At 42.8% G+C, this 22,565-nt stretch overlaps 2 protein-coding genes across 9 annotated transcripts in view; one reads left to right on the forward strand and one right to left on the reverse strand.

The window, feature by feature from the left end:
• The window catches only part of fam13a (family with sequence similarity 13 member A), a 50,864-nt gene extending 34,937 nt beyond the window's left edge, over positions 1-15,927 (forward strand). For 2 of the 5 annotated variants that reach the window (XM_039613351.1, XM_039613353.1), the window contains exons 13-23: positions 6,519-6,678; positions 10,731-10,944; positions 11,027-11,168; positions 11,444-11,525; positions 11,684-11,889; positions 12,102-12,185; positions 12,538-12,636; positions 13,270-13,353; positions 14,019-14,215; positions 14,583-14,684; positions 14,796-15,927. In XM_039613351.1, coding sequence (XP_039469285.1) covers positions 6,519-6,678; positions 10,731-10,944; positions 11,027-11,168; positions 11,444-11,525; positions 11,684-11,889; positions 12,102-12,185; positions 12,538-12,636; positions 13,270-13,353; positions 14,019-14,215; positions 14,583-14,684; positions 14,796-14,919 — 1,494 coding nt within the window. In that variant the 3' untranslated portion in view covers positions 14,920-15,927. The remainder of the gene's footprint in view (positions 1-6,518; positions 6,679-10,730; positions 10,945-11,026; positions 11,169-11,443; positions 11,526-11,683; positions 11,890-12,101; positions 12,186-12,537; positions 12,637-13,269; positions 13,354-14,018; positions 14,216-14,582; positions 14,685-14,795) is intronic. The other 3 variants (XM_031752357.2, XM_039613354.1, XM_031752359.2) reach the window with 3 other exon arrangements.
• A 788-nt stretch (positions 15,928-16,715) lies between these two features.
• Positions 16,716-22,565, reverse strand: part of herc3 (HECT and RLD domain containing E3 ubiquitin protein ligase 3) — a 37,163-nt gene continuing 31,313 nt past the window's right edge. For all 4 annotated transcript variants that reach the window (XM_039613383.1, XM_031752199.2, XM_031752200.2 and 1 more), the window contains 2 exons: positions 21,190-21,292; positions 16,716-20,318 (listed from right to left, as the gene is read on the reverse strand). In XM_039613383.1, coding sequence (XP_039469317.1) covers positions 20,110-20,318; positions 21,190-21,292 — 312 coding nt within the window. In that variant the 3' untranslated portion in view covers positions 16,716-20,109. The remainder of the gene's footprint in view (positions 20,319-21,189; positions 21,293-22,565) is intronic.

Consider the following 22,565-nt stretch of genomic DNA (forward strand, 5'->3'; position numbering starts at 1 on the left):
TGTCGAGCATTATATAAGCAGTCCAATGAAATAAAAAGCAAAAACAAGATGAGCTCATCAGAGCAAAACCTATTAAAAAATAAAAAATAAATAAATAGTCGCAAAATAACGCCACTTAGCTAATTACAGTTTGAATGTGTGTGGTTTTAATAGTTCAAGGAGTTTGCTGATGAAAGATCTGATGATAACCACACAGAAACATTTTATAAAAAGGTGACCTCTTCAAACTCCTTTTGTTTTTGCTGTTTAGCTAAGGCAAGCCGAGACACCTTTCACCTGAATGCTTGTTTTGCATTGATAAGCTACTGCCTTCCTTGTGACTGTATAAGATGTCAGGATTGTTGTAGCATTTATATCATACGACCTTATCGGATAAGAGCAGGCAGCAAAGATGCCTATGTAAATGTTTATGCTGTTCAGCTTCTTTCCTTCTTAACGTTACGGTTGAGAAAACCAGGACACAGATGGTCAGGAACACAGAGGCTCTACTAGTTCACCTTAACTGAAAGCAATGTTGTTGAGCAGGTTGTTGTTATACAAGGGAGAAAAGTAAGCAGGCTGGCAAAAACAAGTGAGCAAACCAAAGGCAGAGTCCAAAAACAGAGAAGGTCAAAGAAAAGAGTGGAAAGTTACCAAAAGATGAAAAGTCTGGGAAAGGGCATGTAGAAGGGGAGCGATATATGCGCACCCATCTGCCTCTGGATTAAAACCAGGGGAGTAACATTGATAATTCAGTGCTCTGCTGGGAAGCCCTGAGGCCTAGCATACACGTAGATGCTGCTTTAACACATACCACCCCCTCCAAACATTTCTGCAGACCATGCGCACTCCTCATGTTAACTGCAACCTCCCCCAACAGGAAAATCCCTCAAACACAAAGCCCAAGGCATTGACCTGATCTCTAAACTCACCCCACAACCCGCATGACCTGAAAGACCACAAACACTAAAGGACACCCCCAAAGGTCCCGAGTTGATCTGGCAACACAAGGGGGGAGTGGGCTACATAATATCAGGCAGGTGGTTTTAATATTGTGGCTGACTGGGCTGTCTACTGTGGAGGTACTGTGGGATTAGGGAATAGGTGAGAAGATTTAAGTCAAACATAAAAAATCAAAAGCCCTTCAGCCCTTAGATAAAAGTCCAGTTAATGAAATATGGACATTTCTCTTTGGAAGGTCACCACACACTCTGATTTGACCTGAATCAGTAGATTCAGCTTTGTTTAATAAATATCTAACATGACTACGTTTGTATTTTTAGCTTAAAAAAAAGAAAATAAGACACCCTCCTCTATTATCCGAGGATATCTACTGTTATCTGTCGTCTCCATAGGCACAGTGTTACAACATTTCCTCTTGTTCTGTAAGCTGTGGGCGTTCTAAGGAGGGGCTTAGCAAAGCTTCAACCATTCATTATTTTTCTTAACTGCTTATCCAGCTTAGGGTCACGAGGCGGCAGGGTACACCTTAAACAGGTTCCCAGCCCATCAATAGGCTAACACAGAGCGATACACAACTACACGACTGCGGCCTGTGTCTGAAATTAAAAAATCACTTTAAAAAAAAAAACAACACAAAAATTGTGAAAACCACTGGCTTTTGTTTTGACCGGTGTGATTACTCATCAGTGTTTTTTTGGCTGCAGCACTCATTGGCTTTTGCTGAACTGAAACTCCTGAACCGTTCCACAGAAAATGTCACTTTAAACAAAAGGAGATTTTTAGCCTTTCAGTGAAAGGGGATTCCCCCCCCAATCAATGTTATCACAAACAAATCCTTACTCTTTCTGCTCTTTGAAACACTGAGTACACAAGTTTAGTGGCGCCGTGGGTGTGAACATGAGGAAACAAGCCACCTTCTCCATCTGCTCGTCTCCGATTCTAATCTGGACTAGCGCACTCATGACATGATTAGCATGACTCATGTCGTCAGGAGTGCTGAACCAATATGGTGGCTCTTTTTCTGAGCAGCACAGATGGATCTTAGTCGCAGCTCGGGCCGCAGCTCTGCCATCACCAACGCACTGTACCACAGAGCGGCCATCTGGAGCCGGCATGGCGCTGAACCCTGGAGGCTGGTGCGGCATCCTCTCAGCTGGTGGTTAATGCCCGGGTTGCCACTTGAGCACCACACAACCACGGTTGATCCCGTCTACATGGTGACCTCAAAAGTTTCTAAAAGTTGTGCAGTATAGCTCAGCGAGTCGTGGTTACCTGGGAGAAATATTAGGGAGCCAGTCACCATCTTCTAAAATCCAACAATTTGTTTTTATTCCACTGATATAAATTTATAACTTTCAGTATAATCAGTAGATTATTCCACTAACTGAGGCAGATGTTAGGTGCTATAGTAAAAGAATTTCACTTCCTCTGTTTCACAACTGCTGGACGATCATTTTGTAAATTCCTAACCACTGCACTGTTGAGCTTAGAGTGCTGGTGTTTTGTTTGTCCCCATAAGTTTGTGTACGTCTCGATGTAGCTCGAGTCCCTGTTAACTGGCAGTTCTTCAAAACATTTTGTGCCAGCAGCAAAAGAAAACTGATAGTGGGAAGTGAAAGTTGCAGTGTTTCTCACCAGCTCAGTGCACAGGTGAAGCCGGATTCGCTTATAAGATGACTGCGACAATGTCATTACAGTAACTGTGTGCCAAACACAGTAGTACATACTGTTCTGCACGTTGTACATGTTAGCCTATACATACTGAGAGGATTTAGCCTTTTAGTTGTCAGTGAGTTTCTCTCGACATTACTTGGAGACGCAGAGGAAACAAACACAGAGGAGTGCATGATCTTAGTGAATATATTAATAGCATTAAACCAACGGAATCAACAGTTCTGCTGGTGGGATGCAGAGTGACTGCGGACAGGTGACAGTCAGATGAAATACAACCTGTCGGGTGTGGGGGCCTCAAATTTTTGCCTTCCAATGTGTGGCATGCTAAAATATCTGAGAACCGCTGCATTAACTGTGTGTGTGTGTGTGTGTGTGTGTGTGTGTGTGTGTGTGTGTGTGTGTGTGTGTGTGTGTGTGTGTGTGTGTGTTAACCATTGAAACACAGTTTAATCTTTATTGAAAAGATCCTTCTCACCCATTAAACCCCACTAACACACCCACAGCCCACACTATAGCGCTGTCGGTCTCACCCCTCCTTAGCACCAGCTGCACCTCTCATCATGCTTTAATCATGAGAGTGGCTGTTCTGGGCAACAATATACTCTGTGTGTGTGTGTGTGTGTGTGTGTGTGTGTGTGTGTGTGTGTGTGTGTGTGTGTGTGTGTGTGTGTGTTTGTGTGCTGATATATGACAACTTTAAGCTTTAACATCTGTAATCATGTTTATATATGATTTTTTCATCAGAGCATTCTGAGGTGATTGTATTCACTGTGAGCAAATAATCAAAATAATAAAGCAATAAAACAATAAATAATATAGTAATAAATATTAATAATAATAATCAGTGTGCTAAATGGGTGTCAAGTAAATGTGAAGTAAATGACAGCAATCTCTCTTTTATCAGTTTGATTAGCTGTTCTGAGAAAACAGAACCGCCGCTGTTGCTGCTTCTCATCACATTACATGATAAAAACGAATGAGAGCACACTTCATTTGTCTGACGGCCATCTGCCACACTGGTAACACTTTAGAAAAGGAACATAAAGCACAGTAACTAACAAGGGACAAGTATAGAAGTAATCAATACTCACTGCTACTAAAAACTACAAAAAAAGGATTTTCTTGGTTAAATTACTTTTGAGGAGGGTTCTTTGTTCTCTAAACAAGCCAGCAATCCACGGATGTAATTTAATTTGCTTATCAACCATTCAGTGAATTGTTCTTGATGCACTTGGAAATGTTGATCATGGGTAATCAGGCTTACCATGAACCAGTAAGGAAAACAAGTTGACCCGCCTGGTGCCGGCTGGTTCAAGCCAGTTTTTCAACAGTCACAGTCATGAGACAGTTCATCTGTAAAGAAAACTAGCTACTCATGGTAACTAGCAGAAGCAAACCCTTATTTCCCTAACAAGTTTTATTTATTTTTTGTTTTTGTTTTTTTAGTCTAGTTAAAGTTTCATTTCAAAATAAGTGTTTGAGGGTACTTAAAGAAAGATGTTTTTGTTATGACGAAACAGTACACTTGTATGAGAAAAGTGATAATGGTAGCATGTAATGCTCAATTTGCTGCCAACTATAAATGATACATACAGTAAGCTTGAACAGAGCTTTCTTAGAGCACTGGCTGCCTGCCAAACAGCTGACTAGTCTTTTAAGTCCAGCCAGTTAAAATTAATTCGTGATTGTAATAAATTAGTTTGAATGAACAAGTCGCAACATGTTTTCCTTACAGCAGAATTTCTGTGAGTACTTTTACTGTCAGCTAATCAAATGTACCAAAACAAGCAGGATGAACTAATCGGGCATTGAAAGCGAGCAGAAGGTTTATGACTCTGAAACGTCATTTACATATAAAAGGGTGGAAAAAGGGTGATGTGCTGAAGGCGTTCTGGCTCCTTTGGGGTCAGATAAGAAAAACTACACAGTCATTGTTTGGATTTTCACAATTTTGTGTCCCAGTTGGATTTTATTAAATGTATGAAAGGTCTTATTTAGGTCTCACCTTAATTTAAGAGACTGAAAAAAGGAGATCATCAGATTACATTTAACCACTCTCATGTTGTTGTTTTTATGACCACAGGGATTGTTGCATTTCATTGAAGTTGTAAACACATCCACTGGGACTAATTTGCAGAGCTCATAGGGCGAGCGTGGCTATTCTGTATTAATGTTTTTCCTAGAATACAAGTCAGGATACCCTGCTTCAAAAAATGCCTTTTGTAAATGAAATAATGATGGTTAAGTTTCAGACTTATTAATTGTTCCTTCTGAATATGAACAGTTTACCTGTTATTCAGCTAGAAGAAGACTCGCCCACTAAAGAAACAAAAGAGTAGACAGGATTGGCTTCATACAAGCTAACCAAACATCAATTCAAGGAGAAGGTTGTTTTACTAAAAGACCACAGTGGATCTGACCGTTTGTGGGACTCTGTGAAAGCGTCTGATAAGATACTGGAGCCAATAAATACTCACAAATACTTGGGCATGTCACGCATGTGCCAGATGCTGCAAAGGGCCAAACAAAAGTGCCTTTGTCTGACAATGTAAAGAAATACTGAGAACATGTCAGATGATGTGCTGTAGTATGGTGTACTGCGCTTTAAAGGCTTGTGTGTATGAGGGGGGCGGTGTATGAGCAGCCATTCATTCTGTGATAAACTGACGCTGCGTGGTTTGTGAGTGTGCGTGTACTTTGTGAGTACATTGATTTGAGAGCAGTGACGGTAAGCGCGTCGAGGGGGAATTTCTTCTGTTTGTCCGTCACAGTCTGCACGTTCTCTCTAGGCACCATTAGATCCTGGTCATATCCTCTGTGGTTCACATGACGTCAGAGCTGTTTCCCACAAAACAGCTGAGGAGTCTTGATAACACCCTGTTTTGGGCCCTGTGCCCTCCACTAAAGCCACAAGGATACATAAGCACATACCTGAGACTGATTATTCTTTCCTACAGTAATCTGTCATTATCATCAACAACAACTATCATTAACCAAAAAACAAAACAAAACTGCATTACAGTGCAGCTCTTTCCTTTAAGCCGTCTAGTAGCTGTGAGTCCTGATTTGTTTTCCCTAAAAATAGTTTGGTCCCACGCCTGGACAGATTTAACTGATATGTTGAAAATGCATGAGCTGCCAAGTGTGAGTCCTTTCAACTAAATTATTTACAGTACGACCCAAGGTTGACAGAACAGCTCTGATCTTGGATAAGCAAAGTGGAATTTTGGATAGTCTCAAATCTAAAAATAGGAAAAAGAGGGAGAGGCTGATGGGTAAAAATGTGGAGTAAAAAAAAAGAAGCAGGATGCAGGAAGTGGATTACACGAAGTTCTTTTGCTTCATCTGATTTTTTTGTGTGCAGAGAGAGAGAGATGGAGGGAGGGGGGGCAAAAAAAAATCACTCAGTCAGTCTACGTGTGCTGGCTCACGATTTGTGCTTTTTCTTGTTCTCGCTTCACGCCCCTCCTCCCTCTCTCTGTTCCTCTGTCTCTCTGTGTGTCTCCAGCACACCCCTCCGCCCCTCCCTTCTGCTCTTGCTGCTGTTAAACAAACAAGTCTAGAGCTGGGCGGGTGGAGAATATATGCATGCCAAGCCAGAGAAAAAGCAAGGAAATCTAGCGTGGAGAGAAGAGAGAGAGGGAAAAGAAGAGCGGGAGGGGCGAGGGAATCCTGTGGATGAAGGAGAAGGCGGAGCGAAGCCGCTCCTGCTCTCTAGCAGTCGGCTAAAGACAGATGGGAGGATGTTTTGACCAGCCAGGGGAGCCAATCGCAGCCAGGGAGCAGCCCCCTACATTAGGGCAGGGCTAGTCTGAGGGAGTGTGTGACTCAACTTAAAGAGTGTGTTCACAGGCAGCCTGTTGTTGTTGAGGGCTCGTTTCTTTTCTCTCATGGTTGTGCAGACGTTGAAGACGATGAAGATCCAGGAGTCGCTGGTCACTTGTGACGCGGGTAGGGTCGGCGGAGAGGTGCGCGGCCCGGACTCAGACTGCGAGAAGACAAGCTGTGAGGACGTGCCCCGGTTGGACCTGACAGCACTGACTGAGGACAACAACTGGGGAGGTGAGCCTGGAGACCACCTGGCTGTTGCTTAGATGTTTCTTTCCTTTGCTTTTAGTCCATTTACAGTTTGTCTGGACAAAAGGACACACATGTCCAGACAGCAGGTTCAGGATCCTCCACCCCAGGTTGGGTGTCTGGGTCGCAGCTGCACACCTTCTGCTGCCTCATCTGCTCCTCCTCCTGAAGCATGCTGCTTCTGCTTTTCCTGCAGAATTTAATTGTTAAAGATCCTCTTGTTCCCTAGGCTAACTATTTCTGCAGGAGAGACACCAGAGACGTGTTTGTTTGCTTGGTTAGAAGGACTGCAGTCCTGCCTTCATCTCCCATGAGGAAAATATGAAAGTGCAGCAAATACTCGATCTGTGGTTTTATTTAAAGAGTAAACAGTGAGGTTCTAGCAGAATCTATGTGGAAAGCGTGTGCCTGTGTGCAGGCTTAGCAGCAGATGACCATTGCTGTTGTTTTCACTCACAAATCAATCATTAAAGGGTCGGCATGGATGGCGATAACAGCGTACCAATCAGCTGGCTGCACAAACTTGGGTTAGGTTTGGAGAGTTTATTGATCACGGCTGAACTGTTAAAGTTCGTGCTCCATTTAGTTGTTGATGTCTCTGCACGTGCCTGAGATGTCAGCTGTACGCTGGATCCTAATTTATTGATCCTGGCTTATCAAGTGGCATTACTGTTAAGAGAATTTGCAAAAAGAGCTAAAGCACTGCGCCATCCGTTGGTTTCTTTCGCCTTCCTTTAGCCGTCAGACCTCTCTCGAGCTTGTTATTAATGTGTTTGTTTTTGCCGTGCCTGCGCTTTGCGCACTCTCGATTGTGTTGTCAGGGTATTGCAAGGGTGGAGGTTTCTGTGTTGAGCAGGGAAAGCCGAGGGTTTTGCTGAACTGTACTCTGGAATGATGGCCAACGTGTTCATTCGCACACTGGAAGGACATGTTTCTGCATGTTGTGTTGACATCTTTCTGCTGCGGTGATTGGCTTTGACTCTCACTGCCTCCGCCACCGCTGCTGCTTCCTGTTTGATGCAAGAATCAAAACTGTTCCGTGCAAGCAGCCTGTCACTTTCAGCAGCCGCGTGTTTGGAGCATTAGTGGGCAATTGAGTGTTTGGTGGAGCTCTCTAGTGGCCGGACCTCATAGAGGGAAAACACCAGCGAGCTTTAGATTTGTTGTTGTCTCATAGTGAGACAGCTTGTTTGAAGTCATGGTTTGAGCTATTTTGATACCTAGCCTGGTAGACGGTGTGTTTACGTGCTTGTAGTTAAAATGTAATTTGTGTTCTAGTGAGGCACACTGCAGTGACTCACAGTTCTTTATTCAGTCCACGTGGCGGTTTTACTCATTTGTATACCATCCTTTGCATCCCGTCAATTTTTTCACCCCTTTCTTCCTCTTCCTTAAACTCCCCCCACCTCCCCTCTGTTCTGTACATTGTGTCCTGAATACATAACTAAGCTCGTGGTAACAGGCACGCAGCAGGGCGCCTGCATGATTGGCTGTGACAGGCTGCTCCACATGAGAACAAGCAGAGCTGGTCATGGTGCGTGCAAGTATTGTGCAAAGCTGAACTGTATTTCCGTGTAGTTGGCACGATTATTCATCAGCACAGAGAGCCAGAGAGGAATTGCTGCATACTGTACAGAAGGCATACAACGGGCCATAATGGCCATGTGGGTGAATCAGGGCTTCAGGCAGGGGTTGGAGACCTTTGTCCCAGTAAAGTTCTAGCATGGCCTGATATTTGGTGTCCCCCGCCTGTGTGCCAGCGGTGGTGGAAACAACAGTGGCCAATTTTTTTTCAGACAGCGGGAGACACAGTTGTGGATCTCACGTGTCCCATGAGTTCATTAAAGTTTATGTGTCTGTGTATTAGTTTAATTTCCAGTAACTGATTCAGCAGGAAGGATGCCTGCTGGTTCTTATTGTATATATTATTCTATTCTATTTTATTCTATTGTATATGGTATTTTATTTTATTTTATTGTATTTTATTGCTTTCCAGTGTTTTCTAATTTCTGCTACATAACTTTGCACTTTGCTGTAACAAAACAAATTTCCCACCTGTGGGACTAATAAAGGTCATCTTATCTTTGACTTATTTCTTACTTCTCTTTCTTTGTTTTTCTTCCTTCATCTTGTCCTCTTCTCCTTCTCCATCCCCCACATTTCACTCTTTTGTTCCTCTAGATTCTCCGTTTTGTAACACCCCTTTCCTTGATTTCAAAAGACTTTTCCATCCAAGTTGTTGCGATGGTAAGTCTCCCACTAACATCACCGTCAGTGCTCAGTGGCCTTTTCTGCGAGTGAGATGCCAGAGTGAAAGAAAGGAAAGTCTGTCTGTCTGACTTTTACCGCTGCATGGCAACATGCTTGAGTGATCGGGAACATTGTGGCAAAGGGTGGCACGCCTGCGCACATGCACACGCACACGACCTTTAGTGAAATGGCACACCGGCGTATTTTTTTTTGTTTCATTAGTCCAGTTAATCCTCAGCCATCAGCGAGCAGTTGATTTAAAGGATTAATTTCAAATGCCGTGAAGCCTTACTGGCCGTCTACACTGCACTAAGCTTGATAATAGGCCTCAAAGGAAGACCTTCAGTCTGACTGAGGGTTTGTTTGCTGTGACAGAGCTCTAACAAGCGAGAGCCCTGCTACTCGATGAACTGCACGTCCGTGGAAGTGAAGGAGGACCCCTCGGGACTCCCGAGCTGGAATTTGAGCTAAATCATTTCTCATACACCTTAACCCACCCCAGCTAAGAAAAATATGCATGTGCGGTGTTGGACTGGGCGTGCATATTTTCCTGGATGCATACTGACACCTTGAATGTTTACACTGACAGTTGGTTTCCTTCAGCGCTTGTTTTTACTCCCTTTTGTCTGTTTTCTCGGTGTAACGTCTCCTCTGCATGTTTTTCATCACCCGACACCTGATTTTATGGGTGTCTCCTTTTCCATGAAATCTACATCAGAGTTCCTGCTGACTTTTATGTTTTGAGACATTTCGTAGAGAGCTTCTAAGTTTAAACAATCAGATCATCCTCCGTCTGCTCTGTCGCTCTCTCTAACGCACACGTGCTCGAACAGATGCGCCGTTCCCCTGTCGTCGTGCCGAGTGGAAACTAAAACACAAACTCATCACTGTACCTCTCATCAGGGGTCACGCCCTGACATTATCCCACAGAGTGCCGGGCTTTATTAATAGCCCGCCGATTGTCAGGGGTATCTGCACGGCTATTTTCACCAGGCATAATTATTGCCAGAGTGGAGACTCTGTAACCAAGGGATGAATAGAGAGAGAGAGAGGCAGGGTGGGTGTGTCTTACCCACAGTTTCAGAGCAACATCTGTGACTGCTGAGCCCCAGAGGAAATTCTTTTTATTTATTTTTTTCCCACAGAAGCACATCCAGAACCTTCCACAGAGCCAGAGAGGCTCCGAGATGATGTTAGCAGGGAGAGAAGTTGCTGTTTGTCTGTCTGGCGTCTTCAGGATGAGAACCGGGGCTGATTTTAGAAAACGAGCCGTGCATGCTGTTTGACTTTCCCAGGACACTTTCACATTTTGACCTCCTATATTTGCTCTTTGACTTCACAAAATTTACATATATAACCCGACAGGAAAATATGTGAAATGTGACATTCGGTAGCGTGCCAGCCACCAAAGAGCAGGCTGAATGTGTTCTGATAACAGTGCCCATGAACTCACAGGATGTTTTAGTGCTTTTATATATTATCTTGCACAACATCACACCTGAAAAGTCTTTTTTTGGCTGTATTTTTCTCCAGTTAAATGTCTTCTTGATATTTAAAGTAGAGATAAGTTGATGGTGGTACCTGTTTTGGTTGGCAGAGCTAACGAATTTAAGAAGGCTTTTCTGGTTTTCCAGCATCATATTGTCCCAACGTAAAGGACTTTCCATGCATGAATGTGCCGATGTGCTGACTAATCTGTTGTTTTTTCACATTCTCTTATGTCTTGCGTGTGCAGAATGATGAAAGTGCGAGGAAAATCTTTACGTTTTTGTTTTTGTGTCATTCAGAACCAACCCCGGCATACTCGCTGCAGAGGGAGAGCATGGACCGCGAGGAGGCCAGGCTGTCCCCTCACTGTGGGGGGCGTCTGATCCGCCAGCTCCTGGAGGAGTCCAGCGACCCGATGGTCTCCCCTCGGTTTTACGCCTACGGACACTCCCAGCAGTACCTGGATGACACGGAAGTTCCTCCATCGCCACCTAACGCTCACTCGTTCATCAGGTAAGCCGACGTGTGCTTTTGCAGAGCTGCATGTCTGGCAGGAAGGAACTGGGAGCTGTAACAGCGTCATTTATCTCTACAGTCGCAGGCGGAGTTCATCGCTTGGCTCCTGTGATGATGAAAGAGAGGAGCTGACCTCCGCCCAGCTCACAAAGAGGATTCATGTACTGAAGAAAAAGATCCACAGGTTTGAGGAGAAGTTTGAAGAGGAGCGAAAATACAGGGTAGGTTGTAACGACCGGTTCATTCGTCATTGTTAATAAAGCCCCACGCCTTAAAGTCAGACTGTAATGATGTTTCTGTGAAACATAAACAAGGATATTGACTGTCAGAGGTGCATCATTAAGCCAAGTAGGGCTCTGCCTTGCTGTTTAGCAAGGCAGAGCCCTACTTCAGATTTACACTGTTATCCTCATGTGAACAGTAATTGTAGGTATTTTATTTTGAAAGAGCAGCTGATCATTTGTTGTTGTTTTTTTTCTTCTTTTCCTCCACGCAGCCCTCCCACAGTGACAAAGCTGGAAACCCAGAGGTGCTGCGATGGATGAATGAACTGGCTAGGCTTCGCAAAGAGCTAAAAGGTAAGACACACACACACGCACACATTCTGACAGCAAATTTGATCTAGTTTTAGTCATGATTCAGGCATTTAACTTGCTTCTGATTGGATCACTTCCAAACTCGTCCCGCCTTTCTACACAACTTACTGAAAAGCTCTGGTTCCCGTCTTCTTCACCAGAACACAAGCTGATGAAGTCTGAGGAGGACCTGACGCCTCAGCCCCGCCAGCGCAGCAACACGCTGCCCAAAAGCTTCGGCTCGCAGCTGGAGAAGAAACCTCAGCAGGAGAAGGCGTCGAAGCCGCCAGTGGAAAGCACCCTGGAAGGAATTCAGAAGAAGCTGCAGGAGAAGAGGGACGAGGTGAACCGCCCCGAGGACATCAAGGTAAATCCGCGGCTATGTCGCGCGCTCACACAGATGACAAAAGACTACATGTTTACAGCATAAATTTGAAAACAGACTGCACACTTTGAATTTATTATCACACAAAGCCAAATATGTGGATTAGGTTTTGCTCCGAGCAACACGGACTGAACTCACTGAACTTTTGTCACTTTTAAAAGGCGAGTGACTCACTTCCTGTCTCCTGCTAACAGGATATGACACGGGAGCAGATCGCCGCAGAGAAAGTCGCCCTGCAGAAAGCTCTTCTCTACTACGAGAGTATCCACGGCCGACCGGTAAGCCTCCCTCCACCCTCACGTGTCGAGTAAACAAGCACAGGTTGTGACGAGCGAGATGGACGATGTGTTTGTTTTATTTTAGACATTTTAAATGCAAAAATTTGCCCAGTTTTGCAAATAAAGCTGAACCCATACCAGTTTGTCTGGACCAAATCCAGATGCAGTAATTTTTATTCCTCTCAGTGCAGTTACATATCACACCCTGCAGAGATCTTATAGTGAAGAAAAATGGTTTCGCTGTAATTTTGTTTTATGTTAGCAAAGTAGCTAGTTAGTGTGCAGGTAGAGAGGATGACAGAAATGTGCTAAAACTGTGCTAACAGTGTATCTTTGTTCTCCCCATCTGGAGCAGATGACCAAGAGCGAGAGGCAAATCATGAAGCCGCTGTACGACAGATATCGCCTGGTGAAGCAGATCCTGTGTAGAGCCTCCACCATTCCCGTCATAGTAAGTATCACATCCCAACCTCCCTTTAGCTGCCGGGTTTAAAGCCACACTCTCAAAACATGCACAGACACTTAATCCCAGCTCGTGCCGGCTTTAGCACCTGCTGCTGGGAACGGACAGCAGCCATGAATCAGCTTTCAGAGCACTTGTAAAGCAAGGTCAGAGGTTACAGGCTGAGGTCACAGGAAGTGACAGCAGAGTGTTGAAGAGGCTCAGGAAGAGAAAAACAAGACAGCCAAGTTAAATAAATGGAAAATAAACACGGCCAGTTCTTAAAATGTAATTTTAAATATATATATTTCAGAAATGTAGGAAAATAAATCTGCTTATAGATTGAGTGTAAAGCTCTCAGTAAAGTTATTTACTGAACATCTTTATTATGTAAGACATGATCTGCATTATGTGCACTCATTATATAATGCACTGCATCTAATCCGCACCACGCAGGCTGAGCGTGCTGCCATATTGTTCCTGACATGGAGACGCAGAGGAGCAGACAGAGGAGCTCAAACATAGAACAAAAAGCCGTTAAATGTGCTTAAACTTGACAGAAGTGTGAAGTACTGTAAAAAAAAAAAAGTCCGAGTTAGCGTCTCAGCGTGGTTAACTCCTCCTTCTCGACCGTCACCACAGGGCTCTCCCTCCAGCAAGCGCAGAGGTCCCCTCCTACAGCCTATTATCGAGGGTGAAACCGCACTCTTCTTCGATGATATCAAGGTGAAGAGCCACTGCTGCTGCTTCCAATAATCAGTGAACCGGCTCCCTCTTCCTCACCTGCTAAACCCCCCCCCCTTTATATTTACTACCATTTGCCCTCTAATGAGCCTGATTGCTGCCTGTTGATTGGGCAGTTGCCTGTTTCCTGCTGCGGAAACGGGCAACTGTAGAAGTGTTGAATCAGTAGTTGCTGATCTATGAATCCCTCTGTGATTGATGTAATGATGTAAGTGGATATTAAATGGGTTGAAGCTTGTTGTGATTTAAGTGCCTAAAACAAGGCTGGAATATTGGTTTATTTTTCCTAAACAGCAAGTATGTGCATACAGTATATTAAAAATGTATCATTGTTATCATTATTTTTCCAGCACTGTTTGCAGGCACTCTGTGGACACCTTTTTTTAATTTTCTGTATTAATTGAACAGTTTTAGTTGCATAAGGGTGGCCTGATTAACTCTATTCATAAAAACGAATGATTCCAAATGACGACCATCGCGGTGATTTCTAACCTCTGTCCACTAACACTGCACGATCCTCACGCCCTGCAGTATTTGAGCCCAGGAGGCCGCCTGCTGCAGCAGCGCTCACTGCACGATGAGACTCTCTGCCCCCTCCCCTCCCTTGCAGCCCGTTGAGTCTAAAGCCTCCCTCGTTCTCTTTGTAGGAGGAAGAGGACGGCTCGGAGGACGACGGAGACTCCAAGACCCAGTTCACCGTGACCGTGCGACCCGACATCGGCGTGTTCAGCTTCCTGGAGCACGCGGACGAGGAAGTGGATGGTTTCATTTCACCCGTGGACGACCTTTCCCCGTCCAAGAACACGATGGACACGAGGCTGTCCAACCTGCACTCAGCTACTATGTAAGTACTCGCAAAACGCTCGGTTTACTGTCAGCTTGTGACTGATTTGGGTCTGTTTGAGATGATTAATCCTGATAAATCAGCAAAAATCACAGATCTATCACTGTCTACATACACAGAAATCCAACCAAGTGTTTATCAGCCAGCGGTTGTTTACAAACCTTCACCATTGTGTTGCAGAGCAGTTGCAGTCAGTCTAAGTCAGACTGCATTTGTTTGGAGACAGGTTGCCTCCCACCTGTGTGACCTCTGTAATACAAAAAAGCAAAAACCGAGCCAAAGTTTTTTTTTGTTTTTTTTTTAAATGCTGGAAGTCCGTGTATATTTTAATGTGAGACATTTAAAAAAAAATCTCCTCATCCCACAGGCAGGAACTTGTAGAGCAGCTCCAAGAGACGAGAGAGGAAAAGAAGAGGATTCGCAAGAACTTGAAAGAGTTTGAGGACCAGTTTTTTAGACAAAATGGAAGGTAAGAAAAAAGAGTTTGTCAATGTCAAATATTCGGAACTGCATAATAAGAAACCTCGACACGAAGGTTTTTTCTCGCAGCGTCGTAACGTTTGCCGCCTTGTTCCTGCAGGAACGTGCAGAAGGAGGACCGCTCCCCACTGGCTGTGGAGTACAACGAATACAAGCACGTCAAAGCCAAACTGCGGCTGCTCGAAGTGCTCATCAGCAAAAGAGACTCAACTAAATTCATCTGAATAAAACAAAGACTCAATAAGAGGACTGGTGCTGTGTCTCCAGTGTCACAGTCAACACATCTCACCTTGCTAGAAACAAACAACATGTTTTCCTCGCTGTTGGATGCTGTTGACGCGCTCCGTCGAGCTCGGCAGGGTTTCCCTCCATCAAACCTGCTGCGCCTGGAAAAACGTTGTCGTCGCCGGGCCTCACCTCGAGGAGGGGACGTCACTCCAGACGAAGCAACATACGCACAAACTAAACTGAATCACACTTGTATTGCTGATAATTTATTTTGAATGTTTGTCTCATGCACAGCCGTAGAAGTCTTAAAATAAAAAAAACAAAACACTTGATAATTCGGTCATTAGCTATAAAATTGTCGCTGCTTTTTAAGGATCGTGTGTATTTTTCTAAAGGAGATGTTACTCGATCATGCTGACAGTACCGAAGTTTAACTTGTGACCACAGCATTAAATCCTCTTCCATTGCTTCTGTAGAAGTTTTATCGTTTGAAAGAAGTGCTTTCCTCTTTCACTGCGGCCCAAAGACAGCAGCTCAGAGCGCACACAGTGAGACAAAATCTTTCATCTCCTTCTGGAAATCACCCAGTTTTGAGATGACCACTGACACTTGCTGTGTTTTTGTATGCATTAACCTGCTTTCTCCTCATTTACTTGATGTTAAATAAGCTATCGTCCCCTTTAAATCACTGCTGTGTTTGCTCACACCGATTAACACTGACAAGGCCAGTTCTGAGGCGGGCGTGGTCGACGAAGCCTCGTCCTCTGGTCCTCGCTGTAGTTTGTTTGTTTGTAAATATGGATCATCGTATATGTTTACATTTCTGTGAGCGAGTACTTTATCCCTTTTTTTTTCTCTCCAATTTTCTGGATGGTAATCAGTGTGAATTTTGTTTTCACTGAATGTAAACACTGGCCGGGCTTAATGAACTGAGTGTGTACATTTTAGTACATAAATTGTATTTTGTATATAATGTGAATGAAATCATATTTTTACTGAAGGTTTTTTGGGCTCTGTGTTTTTCTTTTGTGAGGTTGCGAGTGTTCACTCATCCAGTCGGAGGACTTTACAGACAGATCTGAGATCAGTCGGTTTATTTATACAGCAGCAAATCACAACATCAGCTGCCTCAAGGCGCTTTATACAGGAAGGTAAGGACCCCCCTAGAGCACTGTGCGATGGCGGGAAGGAAAGTAATAAAAGGAAATAAAACTAGAATTAAAAGTGTGTATAAAAAAACTACAGCACCAAATTAAATAAATAGAATTGTTTAAATATGAACGTACATATAAAAGATTATATGTGGCATATTAAAATTTGGCTTTCATCCACCATGATCTTCAAGTTCAACTTAATGATTTATTGGTATAAAATTGACAAAAAGCCTTATACCATGTAAGCATTTAAAATATGTCATATGTGACCTTTGACCTCTCCTTCAGGGTCAGTCAATTAATCTCAAATGTTGATCTCAAACATCTCGGCTGATGAAGCATGTTCACTGAGTCTAAACGTTTGGAAGACTGGGAGTGAACTGCTTTCAAAAACCTCTGGGGGGGTTTTCTTGTAACACCTAAAATCTCACCTCTGACATATGCCCCTCATAAAATATCAAAAAAACTATACTGAAACAAGAACCCTAACCCTAACAGCAGGTGCTCAGATAACAACTAAAAAACAATTCTATGAATCAGAGACATCACATCTGGTCCATCTGGTCATATGACATGCCATTCATGAATTCAAGTAATTTAATAAGGAAGCTCAAATGCAATCACAGGCCACACAGAAGTCTTGCTTTTATACTGTATTTTATTGAAAACCTTGGCTGGAACAGAGAGCTTTGAGTAAATTTCAGACAAATAATGATTTAAAAAAAAAATAACTTATTCTCTAGCACATTTAAAGGTGCAAAAAAGTCAAGGGCTGCACAAACCTTTGCATAGGACTAAACTCTGCAGGAGCCTTAATCAGACAAATATTGATTGAATATGTGGAAAGTGTGTGTGCGTGCGTGCGTGCGTGCGTGCGTGTGTGTGTGTGTACATGCAGTATGGAACTAAGCAATAAGATGAACTGCCAGCATTTGAGACCTTTATATGTTTGGCCCAGAGCTGTGAGTACAGAAGTGGGCTGCTTCAGGTTGTTATTGCTGAGAGGACGTGTTAGTCAGAACACATCGAGTCATTTTACTGCCCAAAGTCACTTTAACACCACTGTCGTGTATGGAAAAAAAAAAAAAAAAAATATATATATATATATATATATATATATATATATATATGTATGTATGTATGTATGTGAGACCATTCCACGCACGTCACTAATACACAACCTAATTAAATGTTATCTTGTACTGTGAGGTGTCACTGCAGGAACATTTATACATGAATCAGGGCGACCTTTGGAATAATATGACGGGTACAATTTATCATCAAATGGCTATTATATGCAGACTGTTTACTAAGTCATCTGCCCACACTCTTAAAATATTCAACTCCACTTGGAGACCAGACTAATAACAATTATTAACTCTAATGTTTGTATATTTAGGTTTATGTGACATTTTGGGACATGTTTTTATTCGCTTCTTAGCGGTTCAAATGTCATTACAGAGGAATCGGTTTGCTTGGCCTAGCAAAAACACGGCTAGTTTGGCTCCGTCACACGGTAAATAAATCCAACTGAGAGCCACTCTGATGGTCAAAAATGACCAAAGTGTTTAACCCTCTGAGGTCTAAGTCATCATTTTATAGAAGCCATGAGAGTGTTTGTTAGGGAAAAAAAGAAGCGTGAAGTTTCATAAACACAAAAATGACACTTTCTGATTGTCTAGAGTTAGAGATAGGGTTGTCCCCGGACTTACAGGGGATTTATATTTCCAAATCTGCACATCTTCTGAAACGCAACCCTGCAGACTACACCGTAACTACACACCACATGGACACAGTCTGCGATCGCTGTGATTGGACAGTTTGGGATCATCGTGTCCTCCTGAATATTCCCATCTACTGTTTCTACTGAAAGAGACTATATGGAATTGAAGAGAGAAACCACCGACGACAGGACGAACTCCTGGTTTGTTGAGATACCGCTGCGTTGGCCAAGAAGGACTTTGAGTGTATTCAGATACTCGTGCGTGTCAGGGACCACACTATCAGAATGTGTATCTAAAAATCTGTTTCAAAATACTTCACAAAAGCGATTAAAATTAGCACTAATCAAGGAGACTGTTCTTCAACAACCGTGCATTCACTCCACGGTAAACATGGAGTGTGTATCGTTGGAAACCAGAGTGGTTAAATGAGAGGTGCTCTCTTTTTCTGGGTCTTTCACCTGTCGCTCGCACAGACAGTGGTAAAATATGGATTCTTTAGAATGGCCATCAGGGGGGCGACTCTTGTGGAGAAAACAGCCCTGGGCTCCCTGTCTCTGTAACCTCAGTAGACATTTTTCTGAGGAGTTTATGGGCTCAGTCGTTAGTTTTAGCTCACACTGAATGAAACAGGAAGTTCATTTTGTAAATGATTTTATAGTCACAAAGGAGGATTAGCCAGGATAAGCTCACTGTCCCTCGGTTTCCTCGCTCATCACGTCCAGTTTCAGGCAAAAATGCTTAGCTGGGGTCTTCACTATCCGTGGGTGGTGTTAGCTTGACTAGCTCCACCTTTCATACTGTGGTTATGTTGTTGCTAGGCACTGTCATCGAGGGCAAAAGTATGATGGCAATGTCACATTTTAGATATTATAAGCAAACCTGGAAGCGCTAAAAAAAACAACAACAAAACCCCCTGCAATTCCTGTAGTGGCCACTGGAGGCTGAGGCTAAGTTAATCCCCACTGACTGCCATAGTAAGACACCCAACTTTATACAATTACAAAGGTTATTTAAAGCCTGGTATCTACAGTTCCTCATTCATGAAAACCACATAGAGCGCGGACTTGTTCTATAACTCATCACAGCTAATGCCAAACTCAACATCTTAGCCTATTAGTCCAAATACAGTACAGTGCGCATCTCATGGGGTCTTGTTTGATTGCGACCTCGCAGATGATGCGGCCCCTTTCAGCTAGAAAATCTATAACTAAACAGCCCGCAAGCGCAACAGCTACATGCTTGTGACAACAGGAAGTGCAATCTTTTTGTGTCCATCTGAAGGAGCCAAACATGTATTTGCTATCACTTCCAGTCTGAGCGATGCTAACTGATGCTTCATATTCAGATGACATGCTTTTCTTGCAAGAAAACGAATAATCACATTTCCAAAAACGTCACTGTTAAATGACAATCTGGTTTTTGCTTTCACTCGGTAACATGCACAGACATCCACAAAAAAAAAAAAAAAAAAAAAATCCACTTTTGTGTCCGTACAGAAGGTTTCGCTGTAGAAAGGCAACACTGTTGAATGCAGGTTCAAGAACAAAGTCAGCTGCTCTGTGATCCACAGCTAAAAGAGAACGAGGGATTGCAAACGATGTTCAGCATGCTTCACTCCCTGCCTGACTCGCTTGTCCTCTTTCAGAATCAGGCATAGAGGACATGCTGGTGGCAGATTTAAAAGGATCAGCGGGACTAACACTCCTCCCAACCTCACGGTGAAGATTATATTCAAAGTGCTATTTACATACACGTATATATATATATATATATGTGTGTGTTAATTTTGTCAAAAAATAACCACTCTATTTAATAAATTAAAAGTAACAAAAAGCAATATATTGTCTCAAGGTAATAACACGATTCTTTAATGATTAAAAATAGAATTTAAGGAATATAAAATACACGGCTTTGCAAACAAAACAAAGCAAAAGAAATTAAGAGTTTCTCAACCTTCTCTGGTCCTGGTTTTTAGGTCCCGAAGTTTTCATAATCCAGGGTCGTTCTGCACATTTTAGTCCATTTAGTGCTTTTTTGGTTAATTTCCATGTTGGCTGTTATCTATCAGCCATTTGAATCTCCTCTAAATGGTCCTGGAAGGCTGAGGAACTTTGCCCAAAGCAAAAAAGCAATAACACTCTGCATTTACATACATAGACCTTTAAGATTCAAGATGCTTAACAATCTTGTTAGACCATATATAAACAGAGTGACCCTCCCGTGTCCAAAAATTGCCCACTCACACTCTTGACACTCACGTGGGGGTGTATTGCTGTTAAAGTGCGTTAAGTCTCCTCTGGGACTCCCCTCAGACCAGGCTGAAGCCCTCGTACTGCTCCACGGCCTGAGTGAGGCGGCGGCGCAGGATCTCTTTGGTCTGGTAGCGGGGCATGTCCAGCAGGTTGTAGCAGGTGTGGGCCACGGGCAGGTAGTGCTCCTCTGCTGTGGTAGACTGGATGATGATGCGCAGGCTCTCCATGCCGTGGATGGGAATGCGGTCACTACCGGTCAGGAACACTGCAGGCAGACGGGACATACAGAACAGAGGTAAAACAAAATTAGGGAAGCTCTCTGAAACATGTTTGTGCTCTTATGCAGACACAAGCTTGATGTTTCTGGATGTTAGTAATAAATCTGATCTTTGCCTGTCTAGACAATTGTTGACTTGCAGAGAATATTGCTCCGATTCTCATATTTTGGCTAAAAGTCCTTCTTGGTTCCAATAAAAACAACAAGCATATTTTTTCTACACTGCAAAGAAATGCTTGTTTAACAGAGAAACTCTTTGGCCTTTAAATACACTTCAAATCAATGTGTAAAATTACAGAACAGGATTCAGGATTCTGGATTCAGAGACTCATTAAAAGTGGCTGCAGCGAACGACCCATAAGTTCAAATTTTTATTTTATTGTAATTGACTTTATTTTTTAGTTTTGTTAGGTTTGTGGTTAGCTGGCCTGAATGGACCCTTCGGAGTGCCAGTTCTGCCCCCCGGGCCAAATGTTTGACACCTCTGATCCAGGAGCAAGACTCACAGGGTGATTTTAACAGGACATCGTCATGCCACACTGCCCACAACAGCAGCGGTATCACTATGCTTGACATTATTTCATCATATCATTTACTATTATTAAAGAATTCAGCATAATTGAGGTCTTGTAAAGTAAACAGTTGAATCTGAATGTAACACTTTATTTAAAACTCCTGAAATGTGTGATTATTTTCATTAATACTGAAAAGTTCTCGCTTTCGTTAAAGCAGCACGAAGCAGCTCTGCTGTCTTCACGATCTGCTCTCATGACCTGCAAATTATTACACTGCAAAGCGACTGCGGGTAAGAGAATTAAACTGCCACGCAGATCACGTAAGGAGGCAATTAAAGGCTTACACAAGAACTGCTTCTTCTTTTCCAGAGGGAACTCGTGGAAAACCTCCCAGAACAATCTGACTGTTGGATGAGTGGCGGTGTACTCCCCCTTATAAACGGCGTTCTGCAGAAAGAGAGGAGAGATTTGGAGATTAAAAGCCTGTTTTACCATCAGTAAACAATTTCATTTATGGAAAACATGTTAGTTCATTATCAGTCAGGAAATAAAGTCCTCAGAGACGTGCAACAATCTGGGGGATTTTTGCAACTACTGGCCTAAAAAAAGCAAATCAGTTTCCCAGTTTTTTGACATCTGACAAAACAATCTGCTGTGCAGATGTTGTAATCTGCACAAAAAGGACCTCTGGACACAAGTGATAAAGTCATGGGTAAAATATGTGAAGAACTGTGCCGGCTCATACCGTTTATGATCACATCCAGAGCTGCAAAGTAAGTCAAATGTCACAACAACCCACAAGAGCGGAGTTTCTAAATCATTTATTCGCCTCCATATTAAATGATCCAGAGGTGCGCCTTTTCAACATCTGGCAGGAATAACACGAAACGCACAAGAACGAGCCTTTCAGAAAAGCTCAGATTCATCTACAGTTTTCTCATCTTCAGCTCCAGCAGCTTCACCATCCATTCTAAATTTTAACTTACCTAATATGATGATTTGTGAATATTTATTTAGAATATTTCCGACTACATAACATAATACATGTTTCAGTATTTTGCAACTAAAGGTACAATATGTAAGATTGTTAAACTAAAAACAGCTGAAACATTCAAAAGTAAACTAAATCCATGAAATGATTTATTATCATTGCACATGTGCAATGGATTTTGATGCTTATCAGTGCAAACATTTGAAAATAATATGTATATAAAGTAAATATATATACACAAGTAAAAACCCATCATCCCACACAATACTTCTCACTCTATGGGCATTCATTGCAGTTGATTCTCTTAAAAATTGCACATTACTACAAGTGTATTTATTTGTTTTGAATTAAAAAATATTCTTTAGTTCATGTTTTAATGTCCTGAAACATCTGCCCTTGTGCTGACATTCAAACAGAAAGTGGTGCAGGCGGGATGGATGTTTCAGGACACTCAAATGACCGTATGACACTGGAATAGCACGCTACAGAAATATCTCCTGAAGTTTGATTTCTAACTTGCTAGTACTGCCTCAAACTCAATTTTTTTGTTGCAGGATTTATACTTATTGTTCCATTTTTTCTTTTGCATTCTGTAAAAAGACAATCACAACAACCAAACGTGGTTAGTCGGTATCTGTGTCTTACACCAGTGAAAGAGCCTTCTCTTTCCTGCTTCTTACTAAAGACGTAGACACCTATAATTAATCTTTCAGGTACAATGTAGCACCG

This window comes from Oreochromis aureus, linkage group 6 (assembly GCF_013358895.1).
Source record: "Oreochromis aureus strain Israel breed Guangdong linkage group 6, ZZ_aureus, whole genome shotgun sequence".
NCBI classification, from domain to species: domain Eukaryota; kingdom Metazoa; phylum Chordata; class Actinopteri; order Cichliformes; family Cichlidae; genus Oreochromis; species Oreochromis aureus.